Source organism: Homalodisca vitripennis, chromosome 4 (assembly GCF_021130785.1).
Source record: "Homalodisca vitripennis isolate AUS2020 chromosome 4, UT_GWSS_2.1, whole genome shotgun sequence".
Lineage (NCBI taxonomy): Eukaryota > Metazoa > Arthropoda > Insecta > Hemiptera > Cicadellidae > Homalodisca > Homalodisca vitripennis.
Genome location: NC_060210.1, coordinates 50,554,568 through 50,569,254, shown reverse-complemented (window position 1 = coordinate 50,569,254; position 14,687 = coordinate 50,554,568). Strand labels below are relative to the sequence as shown.

The following is a 14,687-nucleotide window of genomic DNA, read 5'->3' as shown; positions in this document are numbered from 1 at the left end:
ATTTTTATAAGCAACCAAAAAGGGGGGGGAAAAACTCTTTTTTTTAAAATTTTTTTCAACAATTAGTATAGAAAAAAATTACATTATTTCCATTGACAGCCAATTTAAGTTTGGTTTTTACCTTTGTCAAACTACACATTTTTTTTATTGGGGGTAAAAAATATTTTTTTTTTGGGGTTTAATGGCTTGGACGGAAAATTGTCTTCAAAATTTAGTTTTTTTTGGTTTTTTTTTTATCTTACTATATTCGGGTCACATTTCAAACTTCTTTAAACATGGGTCACGGTGTTCTATTTGTTATTAAACAGCGATCTTGGGTTTCCCCAAAAAAAAAACACAGGGGCCCTCCTTTTGAGTGGGTGCTTTGGTTCACATACCGGAAATAAGGAGATTTGAAACCGATTTTTAAATTTTGTAGATACAGTAAATTTTGTAATTCCTTTACTTATGACGTTTTTAAAAAAAATTTTTGGAAACTATGTTTAAAGGTGGGGCCTTTTTTCATGGATATTTTAATTATTTGAATTCAAGGGAACTTTAGATAAAAAAATATCGTCAAAAATTTAAATTCTTTTTTTGTGAATTAAAAATCTCTTCAAGTCTATAAATTTTTTCTTTTTAAAGGGGCTTTTGGCTTAACTTTATCTAAAATAAAATTTAAAAAAACAAGAAAAAAATAGGGAAAAAAACAAAAATATCTACTTAGGGCAACACTAAAAACCCTAACCCCAATTTTAAAAATTCATCGTTTTATCAATTTAATTTTTTTTCGGAAATATTTGATCATTTATTCTCACCAGTTTTTAAATAGGGCCCATGAAAACTTTTTAAAAAAAAGATGTGTGTTACTGAAAAAAATGCTATACTATTTGATTATTAAAATACGTCTAAAAAAAAATAAAATTTTCAGTAAATGGAAAAAACCCGATTTATTCTTGTTTTTTGGAAAGGAAATGGAGGGGTGTGATGGGAGAAATTTGGGGGTATTTCTTGATCTTTTCAACGATTTTGGGTTAAAAATGAAACTGAACTAGATGTATTAAATAATACAGAAAAGCTTTAAAATTTGCCTCAGAGGGTTTTTAATCCCCAAATAACATTTACAGTGAGTATGGGGGTTGTTAAGGTTTTTTAGCCCAAATTTCTGTTTTATAAATTTCCTTGTTTCTCTTTTGGCGTAAAATTTAAACGGAAAATTTTCAAAATTTCCCGACGAAAATAATAACTTTTTTTTCCTAAAATTTAAAACTGAAACCTATTTGAAAATCGGGTTTCCCTTTTTTTCCCATAACTTGGGAGTTTAGTTTAAGTTCGTCAATCGGTTTTATATACCTAACAGTGTAAATTTTTAACCCAAATCGGTTTCTGCAAATTTCTAGCAAAAGGGTGGGGAGATCGGTTTTGGTTTATATTTGGTTTTAATGTTTTATATACCCAAACCCGTTTTAAATTAGAACTAAATCGGTATCTGATAAATTTCTTGCAGAGATGGTAGATGACTAATTTGGGGATATTGGGGTTTTAAATTTCCGGGGGGCGTCTCTGTTTTCTGTTCTCGACGCCCGGCCCTCTCTGACCATTTGCAAAGGAGACTGTAAACAAAAAATTCAATCCTAAATTTCGAAACCCTTTCAGGGAAAATTTAAAAAGGGGGATTTAAAAAAAGAAAAATTTAAAATTTTCCAAAAAGATTCCCAAAGAGAATCTTTTTCATTTGTGGATGCTTTTTGAAAAACGTAGAGGAAGATTCACTGGTTCAATGACGCCTTAATTATTTTTAAATAAATTTCTTGCCCATATAGAATTTTAAAAAAGGAGCGATCTCATAGGGAAAAGTAATTGGGGCCCGGGTTTCCAAATATATTTTTCTACTTGAGGGGAAAAAGGGTCCCAAAAAATTTTCCAAATTTAATTTTTTTAAAAACAAAATAAAAGAAAACTTCAAAAATTTTTTTAGGGAAAATTTTAAACAAAATTATCGCAAGGAAATAAAAGCCGCTAAGCACGAGTTTTTGAACAAAAAATTGGGGGAGGGGGGGAAAAAGCAAAAAAATTTTTCAAAAAAGTGCGTTTGGGGGTAATAAAAAAAGGGGTTTCATCACAAAAAAAATAACTCAAAAAAAACAAATCCAAAAACCCAAAAAAGACGGTAAATTAACAGACGACCACTTCTAGTGGCTAGTGGAAAATTTTTTAATTTTTTTTTTGACTGTGGCTGTTCCAAGCACATCTTTCAGTTTTTGACAAACTTGTAGAAAAAAGTAGTTTGTGAGGGGCGGTCTTTCCATGGTTCTGTTTCCGGGGGGGGAGGTGGAGGGTTGGGGAGTCGTCTTGAGAGGGCCTCAAACCGAAGAAAATCCAGCGAAATCAAAGGAATGTCCGTGTGGTGATCAAAACGTTGCTTTTAAAACACATTTTGAACCACTTACCCAAAATTTAAAAATCTGTCCTTCGCCCAAAGGGGTTTTCCCCTTTAGCTTTGAAAAAACGGCCCAAAAAGTGGGGTTTCCCCTCTTTAAAAAGGTGATCCTTTTCTTTGCAAGTAATTCCGTCCCGTTTTCCATTCTTCCCGTCATGAGCAAAATTTTCGAAAAGGTTTTCATTAGGGAAAGGGTTTAAAGGGTTTTTTTGAACAGTTTGAAATTTAAAACCTTTAGCAGTACGGATTCAGGGAAAAAAAAATTTTAGATGATGCTGTAACAAAAATCATTGACTGTGTTGTTGATGGCTTGGAGAGGCAGAACAAAATGCTCAGCATATTTTTTCGACCCCTTTTAAAGGCCTTTGACTGTGTTTATCAGGGGGCATTGTTGATCAGTTAAGGACATGTGGTTTTTCGAGGTCGGGCCCCCAATTTAAAAGGCTTTCGTTTTTCTCATTTGGGAGAGAAACAGTGTGTGCAGATCGCGAACACCTGTAGGCCCAAAATAAAAAAAGCAGTACGGTGTTCCCCCGGGGTTCCCAAATTTTTGGGGCCCCATTTTTTTCATTTACGACAACAGATTGAATTTTATCAATTTTAAAAAGGGGGAGGTGATTCAATATGCGGCGATTACGGAAATCTCTGCATCAGATCAAATACGAAACAAGATCTTGAGAAACCCAAAACCTTTATTGAAATAAAGCATGCATCGAGCACTTTTTAAAAAATAAATTAAAAACTAACTATGCCAAAAATAACGTAATTTAAAAAAATTTTCTCCGTCACAAGAAGACGAATACAGGGGCCAATTTTTATGGCGGATGAAGCTATTTTTAGATGAAGCCCAATCCACCCAAATTTCTGGGGATGTACCTGGGGCAGGGGATGACCCGGGGCGATCACCCTTGGGCAGAGTTTGCTCAAAGGTTGCCTCAGGCAATTATGTCTTACGCAATCTAGCAAAAACCCGCTCGTTTGATGTACTTTAAAACTGTACTTTGGCATTTGTACATCCAATTTGACCACGGGTTTTTAGATATGGGGCAGCTGTTCTAAATACAAAAATTTTACAGAGTATTTAGAACACAAAAGTGAAAGCTGTTCGGAATATTTTCGAAAAAATTAAAACCCAGAGGGGTCCGTGTAAAATTGCCTTCAGGGAGCTTGGATTTTTCTAACCTTACCAGCCTCTATTATTCTCGACGTTACCCTGTACTGCCGACGATTCAAATGTGGGGGAAAAAACTGGTTCAACGGGCAGGGACGCCCCTTTCATCAGTACGAGGGACCCGAGGCAAAGGGAACCAATTTCAGCTGAGCAAGCAGAACAGCATAGAACGGCTATGTTCGAACATTTACCATCCTCAAATGGGTGTTCAGGTTCAATCCAAATAAGCTCCCCTGGGAGAACCTCAAAACGAATTAATGAAACCCCCAAAACAATTCCAAAATCTCGATTAAGACACTTTTTGTTGTCAAAGGCATTTTACTCCGTTGGATGGAGTTTACGATGGGGCCGCTGGGATGAAAAAATTAATAATTTTTTAAATTATTTTTTATTCTATTTATTCCTTTTTTTGATATCCAAAACATGCAATACAAAATTTTATTGTTAGGTTTTCACACATTAGTATGTGGAATTAACTGTGCCTATGTTAAGATAGGTTTTTGTATATTTGATTTTTTTAAAATCCAAAATGTTGAAATGGACGCTTGCAATTGCCAAATTTTGTTTAAAATTGGGTTTTACTGCAATAAAGAATTTATTAATTATTAATTATTGGTATACATGTTTTATTATAACAGTGTAAATATAGAACTTTAAAATTCCCCGGGGGTATCTGATAAATTACTAGCATAAAGATGGTTAGATCGGACTATTGGTGATATTTGGGTATTATTTGTTTGTATATACTAACAGTGAATTAGAACCTAAATCGGTGGTATCTGATAAATACTAGCTAAAGAGGGTAGATCACTAATGGTGATAATTAGTATATAAAATGTTTTATATACCTAACCCCAATGTAAAATTAGAAACTAAATCGGCTTATTGATAAATACTAGCAAAGATGGTAGATTTTTTCGACTAATGGTGATATTTGGGTATATATGGGTTTTATATACCTAACTCAGTGTTTTAAAATTTTTAAGAACTAAATTCCCCGGTATATCTGTAATACTAGCCAAAGATGGTAGATCGACCTAATGGTGATTTTGGTATATATTGTATTTATATCTAAAGTGTAAATTAGAACTAAAAATTCGGAATCTGACTAAATAACCAGCATAAGATGGTAGATCGATAATGGTTGATATTGGTATTATTTGTATTTTAAATACCTAACAGTGTAAAATTAGAACTAAAAATTCGGTATCTGATAAATACTAGGGGAAGATGGTAGTTCGACCTAAAGTGGATAGTGGTATATATGTTTCATATACCTTAACAGTGTAGATTAGAACTAAATCGGTAATCCTGAGTTTAAATATAGCAAAGCTGGTAGATCGACTAATGGTGATTATTGAGTATATATGTTTCTTTGGAAAAATAAAACATTATCTTTAGAATTCTTCTTAAAAAATTTGGGTGTAACCTGAAACCACACCTATTACAGTGTATTCTATCCAGGTATTTATAGTTTATTAAAAAAATATTGAAAGAGCGGGGAGGGGAAAAACGCTAACAATAAGAAAAAATTAAAGACGTATGGCATTGGTACATACCTATAAACTCATTTGGTAGGTGATTGTAGTACAGTTAAGGGTTCCCCATTAATATAAAGGCTTTTGGTCTTTATATATCATCATTGTTCTATGGTATATTGACAGTGGAGCGTTTCTTAAAACACCTAAATTTGAAAGATATGTTTACGTTTTGTAAACACATTTTTTCGTAAGGTTTCAAAATCGTCAAGTAATTTAGATTCGTACTGAGATAGGTTTCAAAAAAGTTCTATACGTAACACCAGCTTGCCAAACAAGTCTGCCTCGCCCAAACCTTTTGGTTTTTTATTGGGGAAACATATTGGCTTTGGGGGGCAACCCTAAACTCAAAAGTTTTTAAACCACGGGAATACGTAAATCAAACTTTATTGAAAAATTTTTAAAATTTTTATCTTTAAAACTTAAAATTGTAGAACCAAAAAAAAGTTGTTTTAAAACTAATAAAAAAATTTATGGGGTTTTTCTTTTTATAGATTTATTACTTAAACCATTTTTTTTAGCACTTTAGCTTTATATTAAAATTACAATTAAAAGTTTTTGTTTATTTTTTTTGGGTTTTAAAGGGGAAAATTTTAATCTAAACTCCCCAAACCAAAAATTTTTTGTTATTCTAAATCCCCATTGTTGAAAAAAAGAAAAATAAATTTTTTTGGTTTTTTTTTTGAAATTTGAAAAGTACGAAAAAAAAAATTAATTATTTGTAAGAAAATTTTAAATTTTTTTGGAGAGATAATGGGTTATTAGATTGATGAATTGATTTAAAAAATTTTTAAAAAAATTCTTTTCAGGTGTTCAAAAATTAAAAAATGATAAACCCAAAAAAGGGGCACCCGTATGTTTAATGTTGTTTCATTTAGTTTCAAAATTAAAATTTAAAATTTAAGTAAAAATTTCTAGTTTTACGGTATATTTTTTGGGTTTTAAAAAGTAATTTTTTTCTGTTTTTGCAAAAATGTTTTCATCCAAAAACACATGAAAATCCATTGCTGTATACTATTAAAAGTAAACAAAAAAAAGTTAGTAAGATGCTTTGAGTGAAAAATAAAAAAAAACAAAAAATTAAATTTTTTTTAAAAAAAAAAATTATTTAGTATTTTACCCGTAGGCTATCTTTTTTTAAAAAATATTTAACAATTTTAAAAAATTGCGGCGTTTAAATTTTATAAGGATTTACAGTTTTAAAAAAATCCACTATACCCCATTTTTACGACAAATTTAAAAATCTAATCTTGCAAAAAAGAAGTTTGAACAAATACGTTTAATTAAGTTTGTTAAAAAATACTCTACCTCTAAACAAAAAATTTTCGGGAAAAAAAACAAAAAATACATAAAAAAGGGTTTCCTTTAGTGATTCACCTTTAATAAACAACATTAACATTTAATTTGAGAAAGAAAGTTATGAATTGATGTTATTTTACTTTTTGGGAGAAAAAAAAACTTTTTTAAAAAAAAACAATACATTGTATAGGAAAGGGCATTAAAAAAAAACTTGAGTAAACCCCCTTTTCTTCTACAGAATGGTTTTTTACTCAGTTATATTGGGGCCCCCTAATTGGATCGTCTTCGATTTGGGGATCGTTAAAATCAGCAGGGTTTAGCAACTTATTAGGGAAAAAATTACTGGAGCGCGTCAAAGAACTCAGTAATTTGGGGAAATAAGATTTTAAAGACCTTTTTTTTCCCAACCTTTTTGTTGATGTCGAATAGAAAAGAAAGTACATTTTTAGTGAGACCCGTTAAAAAAATTTGTTTACTAAAAAAATTTGTTTAAAAAATTTTAAAAATACAAACTTTTGTCCCGTCATCACATATTGAATTTTTACTCAGTCAAACAATTATACTGGATTCCTGAATAAAAATTATGTTTAAATTTAAAGAGTTGTTGGGGTAATTTTGTATTCCTTTTAAATTTCATATAATCTAAAATTTTGAAAAACTTTAAGGTACATACCCTTTGTTAAAATCGTTCACCCAAGGGAAAATTTTTCGCTTTTTGAGAATACCAAAAGTGTCTCAATAAATTGAAATGTGGGGAGTTATAGGCGATTTATTTTTTTTTTGTTTTAAAAAAAATTTTCTCATTTTAAAAATTACTGCCATATGTTTTTTTTGGAAAGAGTTTGAAAAAAGGGGAAAAAATTTGCTAAATAATATTTTGGTAGAAGAATTTTGTTTTTTCGTTAAAATATAATTTAAAAAAAAGGGTTTTAAAACATGAATATTTGCAATATTAAAAAATTTGCAGAAAAAAAATTTAAAATTTGGGGAATAAAATTTGGTTACAAATTATCAGGACTCCACACATAAAAAAATGTCGAGATTCTTTTGAGAAAATTTTTCCGGTTTGGGAAATTTAGGCTTGCTCCTCTAGACCCAAAAGAATGTCTGTAATCTCATTGTTGGCCCAAATTTAAGGGGAAAAAATAACCCTTTTAAATATTTCTGCCAAAATTTTTTGCATTACCCCAATTTTATTTATATAATCAAAACCCATTGTGCATTTTCTACCCTATAGACCCAAACTCAAGTTTAGCGAGGGGTTAAAAAAACAACGAAATTTTGATTTAGTAATTTTGTCCCCGTGCCCATTAATTGTAAATCACCCTTGTTGGGTTAAATATTCAAAAAAAAGTACTTATTAAATTTTAATGATTCGACAAAAAACAAAAATTTTTATTTTCGCAGTTATTTCTTTCAATTTCTGTATAGTTTTTTTTACTTTTACATTGCGGCAAAGATAACATTTAAAACAACAGTTTAATGCAGTTTAACGGAAAATTAGTTCAGTTCCAAAAAGGGCTTAATTTTTATTTTAATCATTTTAAAAACCCGAATTTTAAAAAACATTCAATGTTGTTAGGGGCAAAAGGAATACTTTTTTTTACGGGGTTTAGTACAAAAGCTACGATCCTTTGGGAGGCAGGGGAAGGGGCAAGGGTCAGGGGTTTAGGTCAGTAAGCCGGGACTTTTGGGTTTGGGTTAAAAGTTTTTAAATCGGGGTTTTTGGGAAAATTTTATTTTAAAAATAAACGCCTTTTAATTTTATTTGCTATTAGACCTATGCTTCATTAAAAAATTCCTCTGAATCTTGCCTCCCTCTGCCAAAAGGAATTTGTTTTGCGGTATATGTGACAACACTTAGTTTTTTTTTAATCCTAATTTTAAAGGATGATTGTTAAATTTAAAAAGTCGGGCCCGGGGGTTTAATTAAAAAACTCTGTAGGGGAAAAAAAGATCTTTTAAGTTGTATACAGGTTTTGCCCTAGAAAAATCGAATACGAGTTTAAATGTTGTTTTCCTTATTTAATGAAGATTTTTTTGAAAGGGGGAACCCAAAAGGGAACCCTCTACTTTCATACAGGCCCCCTACTACTTTTTAAGAGCTCTAAAACCCCCTCTTTTTTTGAGTCGTGCCCTCCTCCATTATCAGCTTTTCATGCGTTACTTACCCCTTTCCCGATTCCCTGTTTGTTAAAAAGGGGTTAAGAAATTTAAAAAATATTTTAAAAATTTAAAAAAATTCAAATCACTCCCTTTTATAGTTAAAATTTTATTTGGAAAAATTTTTCTGTTGGGAATGCATATAACCCCTGCAATATTTTGTTTGCACATATCACTACTAATAACAATAATATGTGACGTTTTCAATCTTTGTTAAAAAATATTTTTTATTATATGAATAGTACCTGCATGTAGAGTCCTTAATAATCTAAAAAATATATATATATTTATATTTTATATATTATTTAAATTTATAAATAAAATATATATTTATATATATATGATTAAAAAAAAAAAGGGTTTTTTTAAAATGATCAACTGAAAAGTGTTATTAGTGGGCAGGGATTTTTAAAATACCCGATTTGTTTAAACAAAATAAAATTAATACACTTTTAAGCATCTACACAATTGGCCCTTTAAAACGAAAGTAAAACCTTTGGATTTTAGCAAAAAAATTTTAAAGCATTTTTTTTATTAAATGGTTTTTTTCTTTAAAAGGTAAATGCTGTCAAGCAAAAGGGCCCGGGGAAAGAAAAAAAGTGGAACCTATTTTAGTTTATAATTATTTTCGGTAGAAAAAAGCATTTCTAAATGGCATTTATTAGTATTTAAGTTTCAGATTTAAATTTAAAAAAATACAAATTTTTAATTTTTTATTTTGTCACTTCATTGTCCCGTGATGCTAATATAAAAATTCTTGTAAAAATAACCCTTTTCAATATACCTTTTGCAGTGATCACAGTTTTCGATTTTTCCCTTTTGATTTATATGTTCGTTTATTTAAGATATTAAAAAAAAGCCTGGGTTTTTTTAAAATTTTACATTTTTATTCTTAAAAATTCTTTAAAAAATTAAAAAATGAGTAGTGTAAATCCTTAAACTCTAATTTTTTAATACGAAATCAATGCATGATTTTAATCAACTCTGGGAAAAAATTTTAATATGTTAAGGCCTATTGGGAAAAAAACAAAAATTTTTTTGTTTTATTGCGCCATCTTGATTTTAATTCTAAAAGAAAAAATATAAAAGTCAAACTTTTTTTTTATTCCTAAAACCCTTTTAATAAGGCGTTATAATCAAGGTATATATCTAATTTTAAAAAGGGGTATTGGTATGTTTTAAAAATGCTTTTTGTTTGGGCTTTTGAAATGTGTATTTTTAGTACCTAAAAGAAAAATACAAAATTTTTTTTGAGGAAAAACATGAAAAAAATAGATACATATTTAAAAAGGGCTTTTTTACGGGAACTATTCGAGTTTTTTTAGAATTACAAATTCACCAAAATGAAAGTAGGGGGGGGTAGTTTTTAAAAATTTAAAAACGGGTTTTTATTGAAAATTTAAAAAAAAACAATCTTAAACATGGCCGCCGTAAATCTGGGTCCCTTTTTAAACAGCTACCGGAAATTAAAAATTAAATAAAATTTGGGCCCATTGAAGGGAAACGTTTAACTATTTTAAATTTTAGTTAGTTATCCATTTCTCTAATTTAAAAAACAATAAAATGATTTTTTTTACAAGAATCACGGGAAAAGTTTCATAAAACCTTTAGACATTTTGGTTTTAGTATGGATTTTTTAATTTTGTTCCGGGTTGGGGTAGTTTTTTGAATTTTTTTTAAAAAAATAGAATGGAAAAAAAAACTTGCACCAAAAATTACTACTAAAATACCCCTGCCAAAAGGGCTATTTCTTTTTTTTCAACATGGGAAAAAAGATTAAGAGGAAAAAAAAAACAATTTCTAATTTTAAGTCTCTGGGATTGTGTCTTTTTACCCCGGCAAAAAAAGGGGAACATATTTTTCTTAAGGAAAAAAAAATACTTGTTTTATAGATGTTTTCATCCTTTCCCGCTATTTATCAGAGTTTTTCAGTACCAAATATAATTAATATCTTGTTTGGTTTTTTCTGAAAAGCCCCCTACATTTCTACTTTTCGAAATAATAAAAATATTATAGTAATGATTTTAAAAAAAAAAACAAAATAAAATTTTTTATGTTTTTTCCCCTCAGAATGATCCTTTTTTAAAGTGTGATTCGGTTTGCTATTAAAAATACATTATAGAAAACCCGGTGATCTAAAAAGCCCTTGACGTTTAAAAAAGCATTAAAATAAACCCCGAAAAAAGGGGGGGAAAAATTTTTTAAAAGTTTTTTTAATTTAAATTCTGGATTTCATTATTATAAATTGTGTTTTATTTTTTTTTAAATTAAAAAATTAAAAAAAAAAAACTTATTTAAAATTAAAACCCATAAAATAACAATTTTTTAAAAAAACCCCCCCAATTTTAACAACTTAAAAAAAATATTAATTATTGGGCTAAAAAATTTTTTTAAAAAGAGTCCAATTTTTAATTGTTTTGTAAAAACACTATTTCAAAAAAATTTTTCAGTAAATTAATTTATTTAAATGTGTATAATAGATTTTGTAATAAGAAGGAAAATTTAAATTAAAATTTTGAAATTTCAATTTTGAAATTTGGGAGCCATTTAACCCCCCAAAAATGTTTTTTTATCAAAAATTTTTATAAAAAAATTTAACCCTTAGCGGATTGTTGGGCGTCAAAATTTTTATAAAAACTTTTCCCCTTTCTAAAACACTCTAAAAGTATATTCCGGCAAGTATCGATTCGATTTCCCTGCACCATTGGATTGGGGGGAAAAAAACCCAAGGAATTTCTTTTGTTTTATTCCCCTTTATTTGTAGTTGGGAAAAGTACCAAAATCGTAGTTTGGGGAAAGTAAAAGATGTGACCGCCATGTTGTCGATTTCCGGGCTGAGTTGTTGATGTGGACGGTCGTGTTTTTTTGTAAGTTTTTGTAGGTTTATTTGTGTTTTAGTGTTTTTTTTAGTGTTTTTGGTGAATTGTTTTAAAAATTGCCCGTTGTGCAAAAAAAATTTTATTTTAGAATAAATTAAAATTTTTCGAAAATTTTTTTTAACATTTTTGGTAATGACCCAAAAAGGAAAAAATTTTTTTTGACTCCCTTTAAAAAAAAAGGTTATTGGGGAAATTTTTTTTACTATTTTGGTATGTTTACTTCATTCTGAGTAATTTAAAAAAAAAGCAAAATAACATGGGATGAAGTAAAAATGTTTAGTTAAAAAATTTTATTAGCAAACCCCTTTTCTATTTCAAACCCTTTTTTTTCAAATTTTTGGCATCGCCCGCTTTTTGTTATATAGTGTTATTATTGTTTAAAATTTTTTATTTGCTTTTGGGGTTTCGAAAATTTGAATTGGGGGGTGGGGGGGGGGGGGGGTGGGGGGGGGGGGGGGTGGGGGGGGGGGGGGGTGGGGGGGGGGGGGGGTGGGGGGGGGGGGGGGTGGGGGGGGGGGGGCTGTCTTTATTACAATATTACAGTACTTTTATTTGTCAAAATATTGAAGATTTGATTTTAGACGTACAAACTAAAAATAAAATAACAAAAGATGAAGTTACTAAGAGTATTATATACTATAAATGTATAATTTATAAAATTATATTCGTAACAATCCGTATAAGATGCTATTTAGAATATGGCAATAGCAAGAGTAATGTAGAAACATTGTCATAAAATTAAAACAGAACGTAGTAGAAGATATGAACGATGAATAAACCCATACAGAAAGGAATACTTTTATTCAGTACTCACTAGTCGTTCACGTAGCGTGCAAATGATATCAAGCTATTTTATAAACCATATAAACATTTATGAAAGTGGTATGCTTATCAAAATATGTTTCCACGTCTAGATAATTATCCATTTATCAATCGTCTGACAGTAAAGACCTTATCTATGCCGTAAAAAATGTAAAAAAACACACTATTTCGGACTTTAGTACGTATATTTGAAGATTAATGTGTATATATGAATAATAATTATAAAACTTATAATACTTACGAACAATGTAATAACGTTAATTAGGTAGAAATTTCGTTATCGCTGTATTAAAATCTTTTTTCTGACAAAACGAAGAGCCTGAAAAATGTTCTAATAAGATAAATACTTTAAACCTTTTAAATTCAAAATTGTATTATTTGAATTTTGTCACATTCTTATTATTTTTATGTGTATTGCATAGTGATAATTTGGAATTATTTCTATAATTCGAGACATTTATGTCCATTATACCCACGTTACTCACTGTGTCTTTATTGATTTCGGTGGTAAATTCATCGTAAGTAATGAGGTCCGTCTAAATGTTCTCCTTACATTTCCTCACAGTTGCGAAGATAAGTGTCCTATTCTCAAAACTCCAACATATAATCCTTCCTCCTCGTAGCCTTTACTTGTTATCACTATCGTGATGTAGCTATCAAAGTGAATACGTACGATTCTGCATAGTAATTTTGGTATTGCATCCGACCTTATATTTTGTTTATTGTTAGTTAAAGTGTATTATAATATAGCTTTAAAAGTGCTTTTAAACTTAAATACTATTTCACTGTTTTCTGAAATAACTATTTTTTATCCTTTTAGAGACCACAGTGGTAGTTTGAATTGCTGGCATGATTATTACATACTAACTACCCGCGGCTACGCGTGCAATTTTCGAAATTGAATCCTTATTTAGTGAAGGAACTTTCTGTGTAATATGATTTCATATGAAATTTATACGTATGTAGGTGGATATTATTGCAGTGTTTATGGTCAATAATATCAGTGTTTAATCTTACTTTTATCTTTTGTTTTACAGGTGTAAGATCATTTTCTATTTCAATTTCTCTAACGCCACAGTTGAGTTTCTCTAATTTTCCCGACCAAAGGAAGTACAAATACATAGAGATACCTATTTTGGTAAAAAAAAGTCTTTACTTTTATCCCGTTTTCATATAGGGAAGGTCTAAGATATTTTCCGTGCTGAAGTCAAGTTTTTCTTGAAGACCCGATTAAGAAAATACATACGTGTCTACTTTTGGTCGTTTAAAATTCACATACAGTTCCTCGGTTTATTTTAACTTATTCCTCCGAATAAAACACAAAACTATAAACTCTGACATCAACTTCCCTCAAAAAATAGTTGTAATTTTAGTTTTGGATTAAGATATTTTCAGCGCCATTATTGAGTTTTTCTTTCTCTTTAGAACAAAGGGATGCCAACTCAGAAGCCTCTACAGTCAAAGCAGGCGGGTGTGGCACAGCCATTAAGTCAGGGCTATCAACAGCCCTTAAACAACTCCAACAGTGATCTCCGTAGTAGACAAGAAACTGAACAGAAGTAGGGAATTTATTACATTACGGCGTAGTAAACTGCCTGTTTATTCTGACTCTATTTGTAACTATTTCAGGCTGGACAATAACGATGGCCTGCGGAACTCTAAGCAAGCGCTTCCTGTGGGCCAAAGCCGTACAAAAGATCACAGTAAAGAAGCAACTGGAGAGTCAGAGAGCAGGTGACATCTCGGGCGGCCGTGTGTCCCCACAGTATGGCGTCAGTAGTCACGATAGCTTTGATACTGCTAAGGTTAGTAGCTAAGTAGTATTAAACAAAAAATTTGAGATCATTAACCACCTAGGATATAAAAAGATTGGATTAATAAACCCCTATATGCCAACATAATATTTATGATAATTTAAGTGGTACATTCAGTATTCTGTATGATTTTACATATGGTGAAAGAACCCATGTAAGGTATTAATATATCAATATATTATAAGACATGTGTGTCTGAAAATTTGGCCGACATTTCCGATAACCGAAAGATAATTTGCACTTTTAAATGGCAAATTTTGTTATGTTACCATTTATTTATTTCTTATTGAAAATAGCTTACCTATAATCCAATGAAGAATATAAGTCCAGGAAACGAGAGTATATCAATGTGCTTTGTATAAGCACACAACCTAAGTTTTTGAAAAATCAATAGAGTAGTTTTCCATAAAGTAAAAAATATTAAAACCAGCCATTATAGTTTTAGTAGGTGTTGAAATACAAGGGTATTAAAAGGGTTAAAAAACATTCAGATTCAGCCAACCCTACAAAGACCGACTTGTATTATAGTACTAGCTATAATTAAGCCACTCGAAGTGTCGTAACAGGCTTCCCTGTAGTTAC

The 14,687-nt window shown here is 30.1% G+C and overlaps 1 protein-coding gene across 1 annotated transcript in view; it reads left to right on the top strand.

Annotated features, from left to right (window-relative positions):
* LOC124359305 (adenylate cyclase type 8) overlaps positions 1-14,687 on the top strand; it is a 212,209-nt gene that overhangs the window by 45,118 nt on the left and 152,404 nt on the right. Inside the window, 1 exon segment of the mRNA XM_046811933.1 lies at positions 13,921-14,096. Within this exon segment, the coding sequence (XP_046667889.1) occupies positions 13,935-14,096 (162 nt within the window). The 5' untranslated portion in view covers positions 13,921-13,934.